The sequence below is a fragment of the Lycorma delicatula genome, chromosome 4 (genome assembly GCF_047948215.1).
Source record: "Lycorma delicatula isolate Av1 chromosome 4, ASM4794821v1, whole genome shotgun sequence".
NCBI classification, from domain to species: Eukaryota; Metazoa; Arthropoda; class Insecta; order Hemiptera; family Fulgoridae; genus Lycorma; species Lycorma delicatula.
The window spans coordinates 82,272,431-82,299,042 of NC_134458.1; the positions used below are offsets into that span (position 1 = coordinate 82,272,431).

The 26,612-nt window shown below is 26.9% G+C and overlaps 1 protein-coding gene across 5 annotated transcripts in view; it reads right to left on the reverse strand.

Annotated features, from left to right (window-relative positions):
* The window catches only part of PIP5K59B (Phosphatidylinositol 4-phosphate 5-kinase 59B), a 220,564-nt gene that overhangs the window by 128,010 nt on the left and 65,942 nt on the right, over nucleotides 1-26,612 (reverse strand). For 3 of the 5 annotated variants that reach the window (XM_075363436.1, XM_075363437.1, XM_075363440.1), the window contains exons 15-16: nucleotides 22,462-22,539; nucleotides 14,449-14,481 (exon numbers count right to left, since the gene is read on the reverse strand). In XM_075363436.1, the coding sequence (XP_075219551.1) occupies nucleotides 14,449-14,481; nucleotides 22,462-22,539 (111 nt within the window). The remainder of the gene's footprint in view (nucleotides 1-14,448; nucleotides 14,482-22,461; nucleotides 22,540-26,612) is intronic. The other 2 variants (XM_075363438.1, XM_075363439.1) reach the window with 1 other exon arrangement.

The following is a 26,612-nucleotide window of genomic DNA, read 5'->3' on the forward strand; positions in this document are numbered from 1 at the left end:
AGAACTTAAATTTCCAACATTTTTTCTTATACTATTAAATTTCTATATTCCTAATTGTTTCATTGTAAAGATAAGGTCTTTCAAGAAACTCAGATAATCTAACTTAGTCGTATTTGAGAAGTTTGCCACTGCAATTTAAACACGAACAAGTCATCCACTAAGTATGTCTGTTTTTATGGTGATGTTATTAATTATGACAATAGACAAGTAAAAATATAATGATTACAGAACAGACTGATTAAATGAACCCAAGTGACATAAGCATACTAATACAAAATGTAAAAAAAGGAGATGACTGGTTCCAAAATGTCTACAGTATGTCAATGCTGAAAAATTAAATTGCTATCACAGAAATAGTAGATTGGGGCTGAACTGTCATGTTAAAAATTATCAAATATTTCCACATATACTTTGAAACATGCCAATATTATATGATGTTATTGTGCGATCAACTAATAAATACCCTTGGAAAATTTTTACTCTGCAAACAAAGAAAAATAATACAGAGTTGGAAAACTTTATTAATTTCTAACAAAGGTTTATTAGAATGGTAGTTATGGTTTTCACAATTTTCATGGTTTTTTCAGATCATATCACATCAATACAGAAAAAAATTACATTAATACAGGGAAACTGTACCGAATGTAAACTTTAAAATAGACTACTTAAAATAATTTTCAGATTTTCATAAAGGGTCATGATGATTTTCTTAATTAATTTAACTTCAATAAAAGTAATCCTTTCTTTGTCAGAAAAATCTATCTCATACCTATTGTTCTTTTATTAACAGGCATATTAAAAAAAAATAATTTCACACTCGTAATTTCACAGACTTACAAAACTCAGCACAAAATAATGATGTACACTAAAACTTCAGTACAGATTCACTAACAAATTTACAAAAAAATATACTCATTAAAACCAGACAATCTCTGCAAGATTAAATTGAATTCCCTCATGTTGGAAAAAATAATCCAAAATAATAAGAAATTACAAATATTTTATGATTTTGCAACCACACAATACTTCATTAAATTAATTTAAATAAACAAATGCAATAGAAATGATAGCAGCAATTCAGTACCAAATAAATCGAGCAACATTCAATTATGCATGCAATATATAACTACTCCCATATGATAAAAAATTAATTTGCAAAAGAACTATAAAGAAAAAATGAAATGAATTTTTAATAACTGGCATTAACAATAATGATAAAATTAAATAACTATTACCATTAACTACAGTAGGAAAACAACTTACAATATATATACATTCTTAGGTCATAAAGAACATTAAACTTTACTAATTGAGCTCATCAAAAACCTTAAAACTAAATATTATAAATAGTAATAACTAATTTATGTTCACTACATGATGATCTAATAGTCTGCCTAGATGACTACAGACTGGAATACAGATTCTACAGTACCAAAGAACTTTAAACAAAATAATAGTTTCAAGCATTATACATTTTTTTTATTTCTTCCTTTCCACTGTTATAAAAAATACGGACAATTCAAGATACAACAATATATAAATGAGACATGATAAACTTCAAAACCTAAATAAAAATATCCATTTTTATCATAACAACAAAATATTATCAACATATCTAAGTGTGGATCTTTTAAGATAAAATTAATTTTTGAATAACAATATTCTGGAAAAGGAAATTTTTGTATTTTGTTAATTTAACTGCAGACAGAATCCTACCATTTTAGTTTTTAAAAAAACAAAAAAACAGAGCAGTATGCATAGTAAAAAAGCTTGCTTTTGATCTTACAAATCACTTGATGAAAAACATTGAGTTTCATTATGCATTAGATCTTGATCCATTTCGAGTTATTGTTGTTAGTTTCAATATTTAAAAAAACAAAAGCCTATAAGAATAATGGAAAATTCCTATGACTCCTTGAAACAAATCATAAAAACAGTACTTTTTTGCAACATCTTTTTCAGTGACACAGCTTCTTCAACACTTTTAACAGATTATATTTTTAAAAAAACGTTTTTCTGAAGGTATGTTTCAATGTAGCAGCAATTTTTTAAAATACTTTTTTTTCTGGAACTAAATAAAAATGGTAAATTCTTTTACACTGAACCTTACCTTATGTTTTAACAATACTACAGGGTCCGGCATATAAACTTGACGATTTTTGAGAAATAATAATTAAACTATGTTTCATACTATTAAAACATTTAATATAACAAATTAAAGATCAATTTTTGCAATTTATAGTGAATTACTTACATAGATTTTTTTTATTTGAATATTATGTCGTCCAAATGTTTTCCATTACTCCTCACACACTCACTTAACCTCATTCTAAAATTTGACATTGCTTGCTCAAACATCACTTGTGGAACTGCTTCAATTTCTCGTTGAATGGCCTCCTTGAGTTCTGCAATTGACTGTGGTCGACTACTGAAGACTTTATGTTTGAGATACCTCCCAGAAAAAAATCAAAAACAGCCAGATCAGGTGAATGCGCTGGCTCAGGAATGTCGCCATATCGGGAAATCAAATCGGTTTCTCGCAGAACATCCATTGCGATTCTCATCGTATGGGCGGTGGCACCATCATATTGAAACCAAATTTCATGTCCTTGAAAGTCATTCAATTTCGGTCGCAGAAATTCATTCAACATGTTTACGTATCGATGAGATGTTACTGTTACTCTGCGATTTAACTCCTCAAAAAAATATGGGCTAATTATGCCGAACTTTGAAACCGCACACCACACTGTAACATATTGACTGTGAAGTGGTTTTTCATTCATTTGCCGTGGATTATGCAAATTTTGTTAATTATGGTAATTTTGTTTATTCACAAATCCTGACAGATGAAAATGTGCCTTGTCACTTAAAAGAATAATGGCATCCTGATGGACATTTTCGAGGATGACCTCGCAAGCTGCTTTGCGAGACACCCAATCATTTGTATTAAGTTGCTACACTAACATCACCTTATACGGATGGAATTTCAGGTCAGCATGAAGAATTCGTCGTACACTTCAATCAGAAATGGCTAGCGCAGCAGCATGTCTCGCTGCTGAACGTCGTGGAGACCGAGTAACAGCTAACCTTACAGCATTAATGTTTTCAGGCGTTCTCACAGTCTGTTTTTGTCCTGTTGGTTTCATTTTTAAAGCAGACAATGTGTTCCTAAAATTCTTCACTCACAACAATATCCTATTCCTACTAGGAACAGACACGTGTCAATTTAAATTGAAATGTATGCGAAATAAATGTTGTGTTACAATAACAGTCATTATTTTTAAAATAGGCTTCAATCACAAACGCTCATTGTTCACCCGACCACGACATATTGGCTACTGAAATAGCATGAACAGATCTGTCTATGTACAACACTCCCGCCTTCTCATTGACAGTGGTGCCAACATAACAATTACTACACAATCATCAGATTTATATGCCGGACCCTGTTTTATAGACTCATAATTTCATTTCATAACAGAATGGAAAAAGAACTGTAAAGGAAAAAGCGATTTCCATTAAAAATGCTAGCAATCACAACCTTTATCAGAAAGGAGTACAATGGTTTTATGATGCTAAATAATGAAACTAAACAAAAGTATGACTGTCGTATACTATACATTCACATGAAACAGCTGTATTCTTTTCTAACAAATGGAAGAGATTCTAATGCTCATGGGCTTTATCTCTTCTTCACAATCTTCTTTCCATCCTGTTTAATTGCATTATGAAACTACTGACTGTACTGTTAACAGTCTTAAATAAAGAAAGAAAATCTATTATATTTAGTGAGAGCTGAAATAACCACTTTTTTACTGGCAACCTTCTTCTTGAAATTGACAATAAGAAAAATATGTTTTTTAAATACCAAAAAATACACTGTTTTAAAATATTTACAAGTGTCCCACTGAAATTGATAACACTGAAAAGAACAGGTTTTACTAGTTTGAAACCCAATTTTTTTCCATTGAATAATTCATTAGATATAGAACAAGCTTTTCTTTTGTGACATACTTATTGTTCAAGTTCTACGATGAATCGCTTAACTTTTCTTTCTAAGAATTTTTCTTCATTAAAATAAAGAGATTATGGCTAAAAAAAATTATTAAATTAATCTAAATTTAGTCTAAAATAGAATTACCAACTAGAAGCAACCTTAATTCAACTTTGATGCACACTGATTAAAAATTTTTCTTTTAATCTAAAAAAATTTTTAACTTTTTATTTTAAAAATATCTTTGAGTGCTAAAGGAGAAACTAGTACAGTACTAAATCAAAAACTAAGAATTAACTGGCCTACCTAGATAATACAGAATACTTATATTTAACCCTTTAAATATCACACCCTATTGAAATTGGATGTAATGATTAGTACTAAATTGCTAGTTTAATTACACCAGATCACTGAAAATATTTTTATTTGTCGTAATTAAACGTACAACAAAATTTTCAAGTATGTAATACCATTTTATCTATTAAATAACTTCTTTCCATAAACAATTTTTTAGTATTTCTTTTATTTCACAATAGACATGCTGACAGCTTCATGTCTGACCTGTCAGTGCTTTGAATATGAAAGAAACATCTCTAGATTGTAGATACACTGCTTGACCACATCCATTCTTTAAGTTGTCTGTATAATGTGAGGTTACTGTTTTTTTGGTTATTTGGTAATTTTCATGTCATAAATAATGCTTTGTGAAAGTTTATTACATTTTTTATCACAAAATCATATTTTTGTATTTTTTGTTCTGCGTATCTTGATTATATGATAATGGACATAACTCCAGTAAAGTATTCAAAAATTGTTTCTATTTCTGATATCAATATGACACAACAACAAATAGCTTTTGAGTGTGGTGTTGGACTAGGGGCAGTAAATGCCATTTTAAAACAATTTTAAGAAACTGGTTCCTTTTCACCTTAAAGGAAAGGCAAATGTGTCCGTATAAGAAATACTACTCTAACACAGCACAGTATCAGTTATTAATGAGAAAAAGTAAACTTGATCTAAGATTATCTGCTGTGGACTTAAATCAATAATTAGTAAGTAGCAACCAGTGGAACAAATTATATGTGACCACAGTTAAACGCTGACATCTTACGTCTAGACAGAAAGCTCATCGGCCGGCTAAAAAGCATATTTTAACACCAGCAATGTTCAAAAAAAGGCTATTGTGAGCCAAAACACATGCTAACTGAACAAAAGAAGACTGGAAAAATGTTGTTTTCTGACGAGTCATATTTTTATGTTCAGGGGCAAAGGATTCCATACATTAGAAAAGCATCAGATGGAAATAAATCAACCAACTGGGTTGGTCTAGTGGTGAACGCATCTTCACAAATCAGCTGATTATGAAGTCAAGAGTTCCAATGTTCAAATTGTAGTAAAGACAGTTACGTTTATACAGATTTAAATACTAGATCGTGGATACCAGTGTTCTTTGGTAGTTGGGTTTCAGTTAACCACACATCTCAGAAATGGTCGACCTGAGACTGTACAAGACTACACTTCACTTACACTCATACATATCATCCTCATTTATCCTATGAAGTAATACCTGACGGTGATTCACGGAGGCTAAACAGGAGAAAAAAAAGATGGAAATACAGCACTGGCTCATACCCAACAATCAGTTACACACCCCCAAAAAAATGTTTTGGGATTGTTTCAGATCTAAAGGCTCTTATTCATTACTTCCAGTACATGGTATCTTGAAAAGTGATGGAAATATCAAGATTCTGAAGGAAAGGGTTGTGACACAACTTCAAAACAAATTCACACAAGGCAATGGAATGTTCCAGCAAGATTTGGCGTCATGCCATACTGACTAAAAGTGGGAAAAGTCTTCAAAAAACAAAACATAAAAGCACTTCCGTGGCCAAACAACTCCTAAGACTTAAACCCAATTGGGCAATAGTAAACAAAAGCCTTTCAAAAATGAACTGTACCATAAAAATTGACCTCCTTAAAGGAATATCAGTATGGTTTCATGATGAAGAAATCAAAAAAATGTCTAGTACACTTGTTGAATCAATGTCAAATTGTGTACATGAAGTGATTAAGAATAAAGGACACATTAACAAATTCACAAATCGTAGTTATGTGATTTTTTTTTCTAAATAAAGTTATTTTTTATTACATAACATTTGTATTCAAATTAATTTGCATGCTACAGTGTAATACTTAAAAAGCTATTAATATTTAGTCATAGTTATACAAAATAAAAGATTAAACCATCTAAGGGGAAAGTAACTAGTGTCATTACCCATAAAATTTGGTGCTGGACACCTCTCTGGTGTAGTCTAGGTTTTGTTTACTAGATGATAGTTGTACTGAACAAATCAAAAGCTTTAAATGTATCACTTTTACCAAAACAATTAAAAAAGAACTACCACTTTTCATCTTCTACACTTGTTATTTCTACTCGAGTCATCTTGCTACTTATAATATCTTACAAGCAATTGTGTAAGAACTACATTTTCTGACTCCTTTGTAATAATAAAAAGAGAGGTATAAAAATGGTATAAAACAAGTACTGCCCCCGCAACTTTGCAACTTTTCTTAGTAACAAGCACAGGATATGGTTGTCTTTCTGAGGTACAACAGTACACTTAGTTCAATGAAAAAGGTACAGAAATTACTTTAATCCTTTTACTAATAAGTATGGCATGAAATGATTCTAGAAAATAGTTATAATTTTTTTACAGAATTAGAATCTCATGTCAGACTGCCTACAACCTGACATGATACTCATGTTAGAAAATCATGTATACAAGATGGCATGTAATTTTAACTTTAACGGGTGAAAAAATTTCCATTAAAGAAACAATGAAAATATAAATATGAAATCTCTCAGTGGTTTTGGCATCACTGAATGTTTCATTACATTATAAAAAAGGGTTCGATTAAATCAGTTATAAAAAAGAACAGAGGAACAGTTGTTGCTTAAGAATTATAAAATAATGTTTTCTAGTAAACACAGTTTTCATTAACTGGATTAGAAAATGAACTACCTAATAACACAGTTAACAAAATTTTTCAAGAACTAAAATTGCAGCATTTAGTGAGTGATACTGTTTAGGACACCTCTCTCTCAATAAATAGGGTGATATAAAATAATAAATTCTTCATTTAACTAAGTTTTTCATTAATTACCAGAAAAAAACCTTTAGACAGAAATTACAGTACAACAAAAAACACACCTGAAAAAAAAGTACCACAACAAACTTTTAATCTAGATAGGTAATGTTCCCAAATTCAAATTTATAACAACTTTCATATATATATATATATATATAAATATTATTTTACTGAAATTAATTTTTTTAAGATTCATTTTATTTCTCTGTACTGTTAAATTATATTTAAATTCTATTAAATAAACCACCCACTACAGAATATTGAGATAAGACATCTTACCTTAATTTTTCATGGAAGTACTTTTGCGGTATCCCGAAACCTCAGTCATGATTAAAATAATTCTGTTATTACGTAATACAATAAAAGTATTAAGATAATGAAAATTACATATTAATTTAAATGAGTGCTGTTATCTGTTGCATTTCTTATAAGAACAACTCCCTCAAACACTGTCTGATGGTTTTGTCAAATTGAAATTTTGTTTGTATTTATATGTGTAATGTTTTTTAATACATTTAATTTTAACATCTTTATTAATTTCTAATATTTCTAAATTTGAGTTAATATCAGAAATATAAAAAAACAACTAACAAAACATAATAATAACTACCTTATAACCAGTACTCAATAAGACACAAAAGAATGAAAAAATGTACATAAAATATTTATACACTATAATATCATTGAAAACGTTACTAAAACTTACAATAAAGAAATTTTAAACCACCATACAAACCTAGCAATCAAATAATAAAATATTTAAAAAACAAAATAATAATAAAATACACAACCTGCGTAAAATTTATAAAATTAAATGTAATGATTGTAATGGAATTTATATAAGAAAAACATACAGATCTTTAAAAAATCTACAAAAAGAAAATTAGGTTTATCTAGTATGGCAGGCCATCTAATAAACAATAAGAATTCTATTTCTGATATTAACTCTAAAACTTAAAATATTACAAATTAATAAAGATGACAAAATTAAATATATCAGAAAAATATTACACATATACATATAAATAAAATTTCAATTCAGTAAACCATTGCATGACATTCTTATAAAAACTGCAAGAGACAGAAGCACTCATTTAAAATGATACGCAATTTTCATATTTTAATATTTTTATTTTACTATGCAATAATGGAATTATTTCAATCATGACTGAGGGTGTGGGATCCCACAAAAGTACTTTCATGAAAAATTAAGGTAAGATATGTTTTATCTCAATATTCTCTACTAGATGGTTTATTTAATACAACTTAAAAATATATATGTATAGATTTTAACTTGAACAACCCAAGTACAGAATTACAAGGTAAATGAAATGATACTTACCTTACTTTTCTTTTCTTTATTCCAATAGCACTTTCATCGGATCTTGCATCATCAGTTATATAGAAATTATATAAAATTACATATCAAAACATAATTTTTTTTTAGAAAAAATTGAAATACTAAAATTACTATCATATTCAAAAACTATGAAGTCAATTAAATAAAATAATTATATATATTTAAATATGACGTCAACTAAGAATTAAAATTTTAAATTACCTTTAAAAATAAAATAATTACAAGATTTATACCATTTAACCTGGCCAGCCAATGTTAGATTATTCTTAAAGTTAAAGTTATTTATTACATTACTTATTATTAAGTTACTTATTCTTATTTTTAAATTTAATTTTAAATTTTTATTCTCAATTGACAACATATTTAATATATGTAATTATTTTATTTAATTGAATTCATGTTTTCTATATATTATAGTAATTTTAATCATTTTTTTTCTAAAAAACATTTCTAATTTTTTCTTTAAAAAAAATTATGTTTCGTTATGTAATTTCATATAATTTGTATACAAATGATGATGCGGGATCCCACGAAAGTGCTATTGGAATAAAGAAAAGAAAAATAAGTTAAGTGTCATTTCATTTACTTTGCAATTCTGTACTTGGGTTTCAAGTTGGTTTTTGATTAGAAAAAATACAATATATTGGTACAGAGGAATATGGATCTTATCAGTATTGACTTTAGAAAAAATAAATAAATAAATATGTATATGCATATGGAAAATATACCCACTAACAATTATCGCAAACAAACATTTGCAATTAATTAACAGCTAGTAAGCTTTGTGAAGAGTAAGCTTAACTTACAAAGCAGATTACATGCAAAGAAATTACAAGGCTGAAGTGGTCTTACTTCAAAGAATAAATCCACTGTTAATTTTTTTTACCTATTATCACAATAAATATGATTACTTCACATTTTTAATATAGACACACAAGCAAATACAAACATGAATCATTTTTCATAAAATACAGTAAAGCACTATTTACCCAGGTTTGCTAAACGTTCTTTTACCTTTTTGAAACAAGTTATTTTACATCAAAAGCAAAAAATAAAGCACTATCACTTCTCTTAAAGCCATAAAAAATGCCAAAAATACCAAAGTGGTTTCCGTTATTTGCTATAGTAAGACAATAAATAGATTTTTAACTGCTTGGGACAGCAAATGGAAACTAAGCCAAGAAAACTTATAAAACAAGAAAAATTAAGCCTTCATAAGATTAAAAAATAAATTTTACATGTCAAACCTATTAAGCAATTCACTCTTAAATTTCTCCAGTTAATGCTGGGCCATGTTAAGAATTTTCCCTCATGTTTATACATGCCTATAAACAGGTACTTTTTTATCAGGTGAAACCTTCTCACATAATAAACTTACTACTGCAAATTGTTGAGAATCTGTGTACAAATAATATTTCTCAATTCAAGGTAAATCTTTTTAAACAGGAATTTTTCTTAAATTACATAAAATAAAAAAGTTTTGAACCAATTTACAAAAATAAAACAAAGTTGTAATGAAAAAAAAATTATTTTGTTTGAATAAAATTTTTGTTTTATTATCAACAAAGAAAAATAGTACTGATCACTGTCATATAAATCATTCCATTATTGCCCCAAAAACAGTAGTGAAGAGAATAAAGCATTTATATTTCTTGAAATCAATGTACATATATAGGGGATAATTAAGGAATATGATAAATTTTATTTCTTGGTATAAAATTTAATATGGTGAGCTACATCAACATTTTTACATAAAAAATAGAAGGAGGAGCACATATATCTTTATGTGTTAGCTCAAAATTTTCAGGACAGTTGTAGCTGTCAAAATAAGCCAATAGGTTCATCATCAGATGGTGTTATTATATCTATACACACCTAGGTAAAAATAATCAAAATTTGGGAAATTAAAATTGAAGAAATAAAATCTGAATTTTTTAACCACTAAAATCTGCTACAATATTATATTAGATCAAAACTAATGTAAAAATAGCAAAAACAACTAAACAGTTTGTTAATGGTTCATTAACAGTTTGATTAATACTGTAAATAACAGATTATTCCATGAAATATATTTTTTAAATACAATAAAATAGTCTTTGTTTCATAAAAATACTGAGGCAATAAATTATATTTCACAACATACTAGGAGAAAGTTAGTAATTTTAAATTAAATAAACTTACAGAAAGTAATTTTTTTTTATATTTATGAAAACTTCAAGTGCACTACCTTATTACTTATGAATTTCAAATAAGTATTAGAACTTACAACTTCAATTAAAGGTATTTTTCCAAAAAAATAGCAGAAAATAAACCAAGGGATCACAGCATTTACCTAGATATTAGTTCAGCAATATTCTTTACTTGCTTCAAATGTATTGAATCTTTTTTGATTTAAATCACAATAAACAGATAAAAGATATATGAATACTACATGAATTACTAACACTGAAAGCAGTAAAATGATACGTTTTATTAATCAAACAGAGCAATTGAAATGGTCCTGATTAGCTGCTGTGTACATTACTCTTCCTATTCTAACCTCAAACAAGAGTTTGTGCCAAAAAATAATTAAAATTCTAATATTTTTTCAACAAATCTTAATACATTCAATGCTGATGATGCCATAGTGGCATCATAAGAGAAGGAATTGCTCCATGCACATGATGCCACCTATGCATCAAGGGTAAGGCATTCTTCTATATTCTCATACTCTTTTTCAGCAACCAGTAACAATTTTGTTATTGTGTATTAGCATGGAGAAAGGATTCTTCGGTTTGGTTGTGTAGTTTATTGTTACTTTTTCTGTTGTGTTATACTCATATGGCTTAGTTCAACACAGATCGTTTTTGCAACTTCTTGGAGATTGTTTTACAGAAAATCAGGTTAGTATATAAATTTTTTTTTTTTTTGTAAATTCTATTTGTTATAATTTTACCAATTTATTTTAAAAATGCCTAATATTAACTTAATAGTAATAAAAGACATTTAAGACTATTTTTTTCTTTTTTAAATATTCTTTGAAAATAAATGAAACTAAACAATTACTTTTTTAATATTGGAGTTGTATCATAGTAAATCATCATAAAAAATCTAGTTTACTTATAAAATTACTTAATCGTAGTTTTGTTATTCTTTTATGAAATTTGATTTTGACATGATTTTTTTAGGCCCTAATCCATAATTCTAAAAGAAATTGTAAAAAATTGCAAATTCTTTTTAAAAATTCTTTGAAAATAAATTAGGTTTTAGTATTGGAATTATCATATTAAATTATAAAAATGCCTAGTTTACTTATAAAATTACTCATGGTTTTGTTACAGTTTTATTAAATATGAATTTGATTAGATTTTTTTTAGGCCCTAATTCATAACTAAAAGAAATTGATAAAACATCACTAAATTTTGTGAAGTGTAGAACAATATGCGTTCATTTTTACAAGCATTTTAAATATTTCACTTATGACAAACTTTATTAGTTAGTAACATTTTTGTCAATCATTCTAATTTTCATGAATTTGTAATCTTCAAAAACATAGTTATGTGTTCTAATAAAAGCTATCTTCTCATAATTAATGGTAAGTCTATGTATATTGTAAAAGATGAAAATGTTAATTTTCATCTTAATCTTCTAACATTTTTATAAGTTTTATTGCAAATCAAAAAACTAATACTCAGAAGAGAAAAAATTTCAGTGTAAATATATAAAAAACCTTTTGTTCAGGAAATTAATCGATAATTTCAGTAAATTATAACCTACAGAGACTGCCTAACATTGCTCTGATAATGTATTAAAACATACATTTTAAAAACCATTGAATAATATCCAAGAACAAATGGAAAAATATATGCCAAGAAGCAAGGTAACAGGCAGATTGCATAACTGTAGGCGTCATTTATATGCTGCTTGCTGATAATGCACACATGGCGTCATCACATACTATGAAAATTCCGATAATCATAGGGAAAAACTAGTTACATATAATAGTGTTATCTACTAACATAATTTATTTTTTTTAAATCAGCACAACAGGTAAGTAGAGAAAAAAAATTCAACATTGAATGTGCTAAGATCTGCAGATCATAAAGCCCTGTCAAGTACACAGTAATTCTACCATGCATCAATTCGTTATGTAACAAAAAATGTAGCAAGGATATAGTTACATAGCCAAAATTATACAAATTTTCAGGTGCTCTTTTTTCCACCTTGCTTCTGACATTTGTGAAATTAAAAATACTCATGTTTTATTAAGTACCTAAATATCATATGATTTCAGACTGTGAATTTTCATTTATTCAAACTACTTCTACTGGTCTGTTCCAGATAAATAGTTATCTGTTGCAGATAACTGTTATTATTTTTAGTACATCTGAGCAACAAAAAAATTACAGTCTAGTAAACCTTAATGTTTAGCAGAAAATGTTGAATTTTTAAGACAAATTGATCAGTTCATAATAGTTAAAACCCACCCGATAACTAAATAACATATAGATTAATAAAATAAACCCGTTATATAAGCAAAATATAGAAGTAGTATGAAGTGAAATAATTTAAGCAAAAAAAAAAAAACAAACTTTCCCATGGATAACTATTTTTAATGTAAATATAATTAAAAAAAAGTTCAGAAACAGTATTATGTTTTAATTAACAGAATGTCAAACCCTTTACATTATTTTAATAAAACATTTTACTACACCAAGCAAATGTACTAAGACAAAACAATTATATGCAATAATTGCAAGAGGAAGCATTTAGGTCAATTTAATTTTATTAACAATGCAATGTAAGTTTTTTCAAACTGATATGAAAAATAAATCACAACATTGTAATTACTACAAATATACTATTGAGATAAGCTCAAGTGCACGTGCGCATGTATGCACACAATTACAATATTGTGATGTTCACCAGCACATAACCAGAATGACTGAGCACATTAAAATCAGGAACCAAAATTTATTAATAATGTGACTTTTTTCTTTTTCTGTTTAGTCTCTGGAACCACCATCAGGATTACTTCAGAAGATGTATGAGTGTAAATGAAGTGTAGTCTTGTACAGTCTCAGGTCAACAATTTCTGAGATGTATGGTTAATTGAAACCCAACCACCAAAGAAAAATTACCGGTATCCATAATCTAGTGTTCAAATCCGTATAAATGTAACTGCCTTTACTAGGATTTGAACCTTAGAACTCTTGACTTCGAAATCAGCTAATATGCAAAGATGCATTCACTACTAGACCAACCCAGTGGGGTTATTAATAATGTGACCTAACTTCCATGTTCATGCATTACTGATTAATAATTTTTTTTTTTTTTTTTTTTTGCTGTAGAAAAGATTGCTAACCTTTCGTTTCAGCTCTTAAGTACATCTCTTATACTTATTATTATTATTATTGTTACTGGATAGATAGAGCTGGAAATTATAATAAAATGGTAAAAGACAAAACCATATTGATGAGACTTACTAACGCTATACAGGCAAATTTTATGTCGGAATCCAACTAAAGATTACTAATAGAGGTTATGGTAATATAATAAAAATAGCATAAAATTCACTCCATATGTATCACAAAGTAAATTAATTTAATTAAATATAAGCAACTTTAATGAGATTATTCAATTACTTGCCATTTAAAATTTAAAAAAGCCACCTCTGTAATAAGTATTAAACAAATAAATAAATTCAACAAAATGTATATTGCCCATCCAAATCATGCGAGTTATAATTAATTATGACATACTTAGGCAAAATATTAAAAAAAAAAACTACAAACTTTTTTTTTGAAAACTTAATACTGCAAAAAGAAAACAATTTATTAATCAACAATAAATGAAAAAAAAAATTAACTTCTTCAAATCATCAATTCATTATACTCAGTCAAATAAAATATAACCAAAATACAATTTCTAAAATCCACTCTTAAATTTTCAGTTAGAAGCTCACCTGGTTTACTGTTCCCACTTCCAGAGGGCTGAGCTGCATTGGCAAAAATATTTCAGTATAATTTAATATTAGCAATAATATACAAGAAAATAAATCTCAAGTGCTTCAATTTAGTACACAAAATTATTATATATCAAAAAAGTTGTCTACTCGTTTACTTGCACTCAAAGTAAACCCTACTGATCTATTCTGCTCAAAGAATTGTAGTAATCAATCTTATTGTTACAATGTAATGATAAAAATTATCCCCTATTTATTTAAAATATATTTTTATGATAAACCATAATCTTACTCTTTATTTTTTAAATTAATCAAAAATAAACCAGCAACCAATTTTATTAAGTTTTTTCTACATTAAAATAAGTAGAATCTAAATTATACAAAATAACACATACACACACACCTGTGCGCATGTACACATACATTTTCATAGAATGATTGCCAACTGGAAGATTGATTTTGAAATTTGAATATACAGTGGAACATTATAGGCAACATTTGATATACATTAGCCTACTGTACCTACTTTTATAGTCTTTAGCTCACTTGAAAGAAATCTTTTACAGGGTTTTAATGTTTTTTAAAGGGTTTAATTATACCCTAATTCACTTGATGGAAAAAATTGAGTTTTATAGCATAATAAACCTTGTCTTTTTCTATGTTATAATAGTTTCAATTAATTTGAAGAAAATATGTAGAAATGGAAGAAGTGGCCAGCAGTAATGGTCTGGTAGAGTATCGCATAAGTGACCTGGCAAAACTCATCAAACATAATTTAGGAAGCCTTGTCGATATGAACAGGCAGGTCAACCTACCTCTTATTCTTGTACTCTTATATTTAAAACAAATGGTTTATTACAACAAACATCTCCTACCTTCAATGAGCTGAAATAGAAATAAAATATAAGTTTCAATAAGTTGATATTGAAACCAAACATTAGAAATTTTTTTTAAAATACTTAACTGATAGGGAAAATCTATTAGAGCACAGTTTTATACTGTGCTTTCAACACAGTATAAAAACATCTTTTTCCTATGAAATACCTATAACTCTTTAAGAAAAGATTTTCCATGATGCTGTAGTAGTAAATTTATTTGATATGTAATCAAAATGCAATACTAAATATATTGAAATGCCATGGAATACACTAAAAGAAAAAAAATGGTAACAGGAGACGAGAATGTACAATGAGATGATATAAACGAACTATTACATAAGAAAACATAACTAAAAAACTTTTAAGTTAGAAAGCCTGTGTCATTGAGGACAAAAGTACCAACAGAAGGAATACTAGATTTGACAAAGCTTGAATACAAAGAAACATTTGATACATTTTAGAAAATCTGAAACAGATTAAAAACAATTAATTTTCTGTTATAGACTATTAGAAATTAACATTAAAAAAATTGCTCAATTTTAACTGGACATGGGCTAAGTTAAAATTAGGACATGATTAAAGTCTACACAAAGATAGTTAAACATGACGTCATGTGTCATGGATAGCTCTCTATTTTTTAAGCAAATGTGTCTAATCTAGAAAAAATCCACAATACATGAAACATGAGTTGAAGGCAAAAAAAAAAACCAGTAAGAAGGTATACTTTATTTTTTGTGGTAACCAAAGAATACACAATGAAGACGGTCCTTTACTACAGTACTTTTTTCTTTACAGTTTCTGATACTAGATTTTGATACCATTATGGCAAGATATAAAAACAAAGAGTTTCCCATGTCTTAAGAACAGAAAATCAGTTATTGATGAAACTAAAAAATGAAAAACTAAAATATTTTAGCTGTTTTTAATCACACTCAAAATTTTCCTACATGAGAAAATTTTATTTAATATTTAGAAAATAGCTGAATAAGCATCTAAAACACAACTACAAAGCAAAATAAAGTTTTAAAACAAAACAAACCAAAAGAGTTTGATTTCAATCATGAACATTTGAGAGATAAGGAATAAGTTGTTGGATCTATAGCTGGAACATCCCATTTCCTGCAAGTGATTTTATGGTACTTTCTCTTGAGGATTAATTTTAAATATTAAAATTCAAAATGTGGAACTTGTACTTTCCCTAATCTGTATTAGCTAGAGATATTTAAAAGTTCAATTTCACATTTAGTATATATTTCAACTGTCTTCAATATTGATAAAAAAAAAATACCCTAAAAATCCTTTATGTAATTTAAGGGCTACATTAGGGATAATTATAAAATTATGATTACAATATTTTTTAAGAAATGAAAAAAAAATCATGACTAGATATTTGCTGGTATTACAAAATGATAATTACAAATGTGTTGACAAGTTGTAGGAGAGATGTTCTGTAACTTTCTATCAACTATTTTCTAATACAGAAGTGGTTTAAAAGTGTAAAAATTTCATTTCCAGGATTTTTAATGTCAAACATCTTATAAAATTAGTGGACAGAGTTGAAAGCTAAGAGCCTGTGTTAGAAACACAACATTTTGAAAAGAAAAACAATCAGACATTGAAAGCTTAATCATTATTGCTAGATAAAAAAGATTACTGATCTTTGTAATTACTACCTAAAAACACATGAATGTACGGTATTACATATTCAAGGTTTTAAAATACATTACATATACAGTTAATGATAATCAATACATCACACTTTATCATAAACAATCTTCAGATATTAATTTAGATGCATTTACCGGAGATCAGATTAAATGCATATAATTTCATATTTCTGAAACAGGATACAGCTTAATTATAGATATATAGAGCTTATTTTGAACAGTTTCTGAAGTATGATGACTGAAAACTGATCACAGGGATCAGATTTAAAGGCATTAGTAACTAAGACTTCAAAACCATGAAATCAGTTTTTCAGTTCACAGCTAAGCATTAGAGGTAAAACAGCAATAAAAGTTTTCTATAATTTTAATCTGGCTCCATTCTACCTAGCAAATATTATTTTTGGAAGGTTATGGTACATACTATTCAAATCCCTTTATTTGTCAGAAAGAGCATTAATTAAAATTATGAGACCATGTATATACTATAAAAGTACCATTAAAACAGTCAGCACAAAAAATGTCCTACCTTCACAAAGAACAGACAGCACAATTTTTTAAATGGCCACCATATTGAAAAGTGAACCATGTAAAATTTTTAAAATACAAATGCTTAAACATATCTGAATATTAATATTTGTATAATCTCTTAATTAAATTACATAACACTGAAACTGCACTAACAGAATAATTTTTTAAGCATAATTTACATTAATTCCAACAGATTTCCTTTAAAGAAACTGAAACTTAATAGTACATAAAAATACAAGATTTAGTATAATGTAAAGTTCATTTACTCCTTTAAGTGGGTTGTAAGATACATTTCTTCAAAGACAATCTTTTTCTTTAGTGATAAATAGTTTAGTTCACTTTATAAACAAACATGGCATCATAAAGTAAACATTTTTCAAAGTATTTCAACATCGAATGATTTATGCCCTCTACACGACCAATATTAATTCTGATTAAGAGCTACATTTAAACAAGTCAGATGAGTTTTTGGAATTGGGCAATCGCATTTATTCATCTATTTTAATTTTTTTTTAAATTATTTATTTATAGGCTTTTTAAATAAACTATTAAATTTAAATACAAAAACACTGAAATTCTATATTAAAATTATAATTTTAATTTAATGTAATATTCTGTGAACAAAAAAAAAACTTTTTTTTTAATTTCTTGACAGTCTCTTAAGTTTTTTAACACTATACATGGAAAAGGTACTTTTGGTTCTGCAGTGAAAAATTCATGCAGACAAAACTATATAATTTCTAAAACAAAAAAGTTTACAACATCTCAGTAACAATTTACAGAATTAGCTTGAAGATTATTTAGAATACAAGTAAACCATTTACTTTACAAATAATAATGCGATAAATTAAGAAGAAAAAAAGGAAAAATGTAATTACAAGCTTCAACCTTCACAGTATCCTTGACTTCTGTTATTTTTATCAATATTTGAAAAGGAAAAATATCATGACTTGAAAAGGTACAGGAATGATATATAAGCAAAATCAATTATTTTAATAAGAAATTATTTATTAGCCAAGCTCTATATTTAACATTTACCTGTACCTAATTCTAATTGTTTTTAATAAACTTCAGAAAAAGCATAACTTTATTTTTATTAAGTCATAATAGATACCATTGTTTACTGAAAAAAAAAAAAAAAAAAAATATTGCAATAATTTCTGCATTAATATAAATGATAAAATTTATATTTAAACCAGTTATCAATGAAAAGTCTAGTTAAGACATTCCTGAATATTATTATTATTATTATTATTATTATTATTATTATTATTATTATGTTCTCTCAATTATTAATTAATTTCTAACAAAGTTAACATCTCTAACTTCTAGTTATGCTACGCTAAGTTAATATAATTTATTTATTGTGTTTTGGGGGTTTTGTGGCACACATATATATAAATTATAAATGTTTTTTTCTTCAAATATTAAGTTAGTTTTTCCGCCATTTTGGGGCCTTATACTTGATTTACAAGATTGATATATATAATCTTCATGCATTTTAGTAGTTATATTAGTGCGTTTGAACAAACTTGATAGCTTACACAGTTATTATGTAACAATTGTTAGAATATTTAATTTAGCAGCCATTTTGAGGTGAACCCAACAGCCAATGATGGCCATTCATGTACTCTTGTAATCCTCTAACAATGCTTAATCCTCATCCGAAATTAAAATCAATCCGAGACAATAATTGTTCACACACAATACATACATACTGAATTCAATAATGAACTGTTTGTTCATTGATAATATTACTGCTTTGGTCAGCTGGGTTTAGTTAAAATGTCTTTAAATTATCATTAAAATGTTTAATGTTTTTAACAATCTCTTCGATGCAACATCCAATCAGCAGATGAAACACAACTTAAAATCTAGGCATCAAATACAGTAGGTGTCTAGAAAATTAGTTACAGTTTTAATATTTTGCTACATTGTTACATTAATATTATTGAAAAATATTAACCTACTGAGAAACATAAGTTTTTTTATTATTTAGGAAATGAAAAATTATTTTTTTGCCAGAAAAACTGTATTATTGTTCTGTCAGCTGATCAGTGATAGTGCTCCTCTGTTTCTATTTACAATATTATGTTATTTTATTTACAAAGAAAAATCTATCAAATCTTAGGAATCAAGATTTTCAACCTATCAGGTTCAGTAAGAATGCTAAATTTTACATATTATTTTTAAATCAAAGTAGATATTTTTATTAATGTTAATGCTAGTGATACAAATTTAAATTTTATTGAAATTTTTCAACCATTTCTTAAAACTTCTTGGTAATAGGTATTAGAGGATGGTGTTTTAAGTAGGTACTTACTTCTGGATTTTGTTACTGCCATTTAATATTATAATAATACTACTTTAACTTCAAAAGGAGCATACACTGTACAAAATAAATTTTACTAGAATTATTACATTTTAGTACATTTAACATCTTTTGAACAAAATTACAAAAAAAATTATCAGTATCGGAAATTGCAGAAAATGACGTCAAGAATTTTACTAACATTCAATTTTTGTACCAGTTTATAAAATTAACTGCTTAAAAATTGCTGTTAACTTTATTTTTTATATCATTCTTAAAATAATTGTTTTATTCTTCACTAAAGAAAAAGCATGTCTTTGAGTTATATTTCATGAACCACTCAGGGGGGGGGGTAAGTTTTACTCTACTTAAAGTTTGTTCTTTTTTACAAGATTCTTGAGAAATTTATTTAAAGAAAATTTGTGGTATTAACATAATTTAGATGCTCTTTTCACAGTACTGTAATTTCAATGATCCATAGCTTTACTAAGAGATTAAAAAAATAAAAATGAAAATTTTTTACGTATACTTAAAAACAGAATTTTAACTGCTGTTTATGAATTAAATATTTTTCCAATGGTTAGTTTCAATATAGCAACCATTTGAAAAAATAAATTTTAGTTCATACTAACAGTACTTGCATAGAACTAAGTGATTTAACACAATTATGGTATGAATATAATTTCATAATTTAAATTAACAAGTTGGAAATAGGGTTGTAAAGGAAAGAAGGGTTTTTATTATAAATATATATAAATGCTTCAGAGCAAACAGCTGAACAAACAAGTAAAAGGTCTGTACTATGATGAATACGTTTTATATAAAGTAAATGTATTCTTTTTCTAACAGACAGGTGAAATTGCCAGAAGTTTTAATTTGGATCTCTCCTTCACATTTTTTTTTTCATCCGGTTCATAAATCCAATTATGAAACTATGTAAATCATAAAAGTACTGTCAAAATGCTTGGTTTAATTTAATAAAAAAATCATAACTTACTGAAAGCTGAATAAGCTATTTTTTTAAGCCATATTGAAACTAACCCATGAGAAATGTTAAAGATGAATAAATAAATAAGTCAGTCTTAATATACTTAAATACTAATTTTTTAATAAAATTTTTCAACAAAGTAATGTAGTGCTAAAACTGTGCTACCAGAAGAGGCAAAAATAAGGTCCATTGCATAACTTTCTGTAATTACACAAATTTTCTTCCAACAGATTGCAACTCTCAACAATAATTCAGAAAATAACAAGAGGATTAATACAGTGTAAAACTAAATTTCTTCAATCAAAGAGTTGGTGAAAGAAAAAACTTCAATTTATGATGAAAACTGTAATGCTATCTTTTTAAATCGGGAAACCAAATCAACCATTTTAGTGAAGATAAGTAAACTAATCTAATCTATTTTAGATTTAATATATTAGATTTTCTATGTAATGGAACCACATCGTTTTATTGATTAACTATTTAAGAAGAAGCGAGCACTTCAAAAATAAAAAAAAGACAAAGTTACTCTACAACCAAGTAAATAGATATTTACCACAATGGTCATATCCAAAATTATGAATTTCAGAGATTTATATCTTTAAAGGTTTGGTTGTCTTTATTTTTTCTCACAGAACAGAAGTTAAAAGAGCCTTTAAAATATTTTATTTAATAAAACTACCCAATTTATGAAAAATAAATTACCCATTCACATTAGCTATTTAGCAAGACGCAAAAAAGAACACCCACTTTAAATTTTAAATATTTTTTCATTCCATGAACTTATTACAACCTATTTGATTAAAACAAAAATATATATACATCAGATATGTGAAATTTTAACAGAGGAACTTAAATTAAAGAAAATATAGTAATCTCTTTACAAGAAAAGTTTATCATCTAAATCTATTATTGATTTATCATTCAACATTTTATAAATATTCACTAGGAAATTATCACACAGGGTAAATATTTTCCAATATTTCCTCCTGTATAACCTTTTCTACAATATGAAGTCAAAATCAAAACAAAACAAAAAAAAAGGAACAATCAACGATAATTAATAATAATAAAAATTTTGATTATAATATTATAAATATTATTTAATATACACAATTAATAAATTATTAATTTTGTGAAATAAATATAATGCAATATATATTATTGGTTACCGGTACATCATTTTCATCTAACTAATGTAATCTATTAGTTTTATAACAATATTTTAAACAAAATGAAAAAAATATATATATATATATTTTTTTTTTTTTTTTTTTTTTTTTTGAAGGTAAATATATACATAACTTATATTTTTTTCTCGGTTTTATACACCTAAAATTGCCAAATATCTGGAAAAAATTACTCAGACTTAAAAAAGATAAAATTTCAAACATCTTTCTAATTACCACACATGAGTGTTAATATTATTTTTAATTAACAACCGCAGTTAAAATAAAACACAGATTTTAACATATATTATTTAACTTTTCACTGCACTTTACAAGAATGTTGCTCTAATGATCTGCTTCTATACAGAAGTGATATGTGAATCAACACACATGTTCTGCAGCAAACTACTAATGTTACTTACATAAATGTACATACTTCAAATTATCTTATTATATATAATAAACTTTTACTTACTCATTCCATCCACTTCCGATTCCAGTGGCCTCATCGGCCGAGATATACTTTTTCTTTTTGAAGGTGAATGTTTTAATGCTGAAAAAATGCAAAAATATGTCAGAATAGAACAAAAACTCACACTTAATGCTATGAAACTAATTAATAATAAGCACAAGAATTATTGATAATTCATAATTACAGATAAGAATAGTCCACATTTTAGAATAAAAAATTAGATACGTAATAAAATTTATTTAACTATCAAAATTTTAATATTCAAATACATAAAATAAAGAAACGTATTAACAAAAATCAGATTAATGAAATTCATAATAATTGAAAAATCTACAGGATATCTAGAACAGGTTTAACTTAAAAGGATTTGTAGGTAGTTTCACAATGTAATAGGAATAGGATTTACACAGTTGCAAGAACCTAAAGAATGTTTAGTTAATTAGATTCTAAGAAAAAATAAAACCAGGAGATGGGGGGAACTAACCACCACCACCAAAGTACAATAATATATCTGAACATATAACTACTCAGTAATAAAATCAGAAATAAAACATAGTTTTCTACATTTTAAAAAACAACAATGCACTTAATTAATTACAGTATAAAAAGTACACATTGGTGTAAATTAAAAAAAAATGAAAGAGAAAAAAGTGTTCAATAAAATAAGCAAAAATATTCAAATCTGCAATCCATAATTTGTTGACATGCTATGTGAAAGTAAAAGAACTACTATCGATAAGATTTATAAACAGCAGCAACAATTATGTTTTTTTGTTAAGTGAATTCTGATGAATACCATGCCATGAGAAAAAACCGCAAGAAGAAATAAGATTATGCATTTTAATGAATCTAGCATTTAAGATTGCAAAGTATAAAAAAAACAAACATTAAGAACACAAAAATAAAATAAAACTGATAAAAGACACTTTTATGCGTACAATAAGGGACTTTATCAAAAACATGAAACTGTGTATGTTGTAATAAGAAGTAAGCCATAAATTGTAATGGGCACATTGCATAAAGGACACATTGTATTTCAGTGATTCTAATATTGAAAAATATAAGTACATAAATATAACATACTGTTTGTGTTCAATTATTAATCAAATAATCATACCAAATTTTAAACTAAACCGAAGGTTTATACAGTAAGCAGGAGGTGTACATTGTACCAATCCGGGCTCTATGGCTACGCAAGGTATGAAAAGTATGTTACTATTATTATTATTATTATATGCTGTAAAACAGTGATTGATAACCTACAGATTGCAATCGAGGAGTTAGTGTCTTCATGTGTGACTGCTCACAAAGACATGTGGATATAATGGATTATCCATATTTTTTTTTTTTGTGATAATCATACTGAAAACGTACACTTCTATAAATAACTAAACATCACCTACAATCTTTCAGTCGTAAAAATAAGGCAACATCTTTTAGAAAACTGCAACGAGTGTTGACGCTCCAGTAATTTTTCTAACATATTTTTTTACTTATATCTATGAACCATAGGCAAATACTGTACTATGCCTTCCATCAATTCTAATTAATTTGGTCTTACAACAGTTCCTAAACCTTCAAGAGCCTGCACATGGTCACAAAATTATTTTAAATCAAGTTAATTCACTGTAATCCAAGTTAATCCACTATTTTAAACGAAGTTAAACCTATCCACTGTAAATAAATGGAATATTTAAGTCTGAGTTAAATAAGACCCACATGCCAGTGTAATGTGGACACTGGCAATTACAGACACTTGGTTCATGTACTTCCCTTTTAGTTGCTGGTAAATTCTTAGTCATCCATAAAAATATACTTTCTTTGCTCTCGCATAAAAAAAAAAAATTACAAAATAATTAAGTTTACGTGAAAGAAGACTAAAATCAATGTCATAGTTTTTGGATGAAACATTAAATAATCAACATTTTATTTAATACAGTAAGCTGCTCTCTTGACCTTATCATAGAAAGAAAATGTTGATGCCCAAACCTTTTTTTTTTAACATTTATAGTAAGTCCTTTCTATAATTTTTACATTAGGGAATAAAATAAATCACTTACTAAGAATAAGATGGACTGATAATTCAGGTAGTGGCAATAGCATTATGACATAAGGCTAATGCCCTGTAATACCATATTCAACTTGTTTTAAAATACAATCTAAGAAACATACATTTTTTAAATAACCACTTATGCTTTTCATACAACATATTTCCCTAGACCGATTAAATATTCAAACTAACAGTTTGGGGCAATGATACTACTATGACAAAAACACAAAAATAATATTAAGTTTGGAAACTTGGGCTTTGTACAAAATTTTGTATATAGTTCCAAGTCGATATAACAATCTTTGAAATTTACAATTTTTTTCTTTCAACATTACAGCCTGTAGAGCCGATATTGATAATAAGAAAAAACTCAAGATTTTTTCTAAAATTTGTTTATAGAATGGTTTAGAAGATAAAGCAGAATCAAAATATTTTATTTCATATTAGTAGCTGTGGAAACATAGAAAATATAAATAACCTCATTTGTGATTGTGCATCTTTATGTGAATAAGTCCTGCTGTAAGAGGTTCTATACTTTAGAAACAAGAAATTCCTTAACGATTTCAAAAGACCAAAATTATATTTTATAATGACTAAATTATAAGTAATTTCTACTACTCATCCTTACCGCAAATATTGATTAAAATTTGCATATTCCACAAACCAACATTTCTACCAAAATATGACATAAATGAGAGCATACTGTTACATATAAAGTAATATTAAGTACAATATAAAATCATGATCAGAAATTAATCAATGTTTACTTAACACAAAAAAATAATAACATAAAAATATTGATTAACATAAAACTGCTTGGTTTTCAGGAAAAAATTAATCTAAAGACAGAATAATTCTAGTTCACAAAAGGTACTGATAAAAAACAGATTTCAATTTCTGCTTATCAAGATTGGAATTCAGGTTAGAAGAAATAAAGTCATATGAATCTGCATAAGGTATATAACTTATAAACAGTTATTGTAATTACCATACCACATACACTAGCTGTCTAGGTCCTTTTGGGAATGAAATTCCAGGCATAATAATGTTTTATAATGGGAAATTTCAAGAAAGATGGATTATCAATTTTTCTCTAAATGAAAGTTTCTTTTAAAAAGAATCACAATATAAATAAAATGTTTTGTAATGTTACCTACAACAATGAGATGTGACAAAAAATCTTTCTTAAAACAACTGTGACTCCAATTCTCAAAAATTATGGGATAGTCAAGTGCTAATATCACAGAATTAGTTAAAATTTACATTTACAAAACAATTACTTGCAATCTAAATAAAATAAAATATTTTAAAATGTTGAGCAAACATTCATAATAGAATATAGGTTTGAGAAGGGACCAGGCAGAATAGATGTGAGTAAGCTAATAAGAACTACTGGTGAGTGGAATATAAAAAGAATAAGGAATATGTGTACCTTTTATACATATGGAAAAAACATTTGTTCATATCAACTGGGAATATTAAGCTAATGTAAACATTAAAAGCTCCATAAAATTTTCTTCCAGGAATAGATTGGAAAGGATTTTACCTGAATCAGAAAATATCTTTTAAAAAAGTAAGATGCATGAACAGAAGAAAAGGACTAAGGATAGATGCTACTATCTTCAATCTTGTTTTAATATGCATGTTGAAGATATGCTCAAAGATACTCTAGAAAAGAGTGAAGGAATGGTTGAAGAAGGAAAAATAAACTGTAAAACTTTTACTGATAACAAGGTGATTTCAGGAGATAAAGTAGGGACTACTTAACAGATGATTTCAAATTAATAAGACATATCAAAAAATATGGTATAAACCGAATATTAAGAAAACGCATTAGAGAGGAGGAGAGAAGCATGTGTAATGTCAATGCAAAAGTAAAACAGTAATGTAATTAGAAAGTATATTAAACGAATATTGCAGAAGATAAAAGGAAATTCAAACCAGAATATCAATGAAAAAGAAGTTCTAATAAAAATAAACAGTTTTTACGTAGGAAAATAAAATTAAACTTGAAGAGTCTAGTAAAATATTATCTTTGGAGTGTATTTCTTTATGGATGTAAAAAAATTGGCAACAAGGAAAAGGAACTAAGGTCAGAAGCATC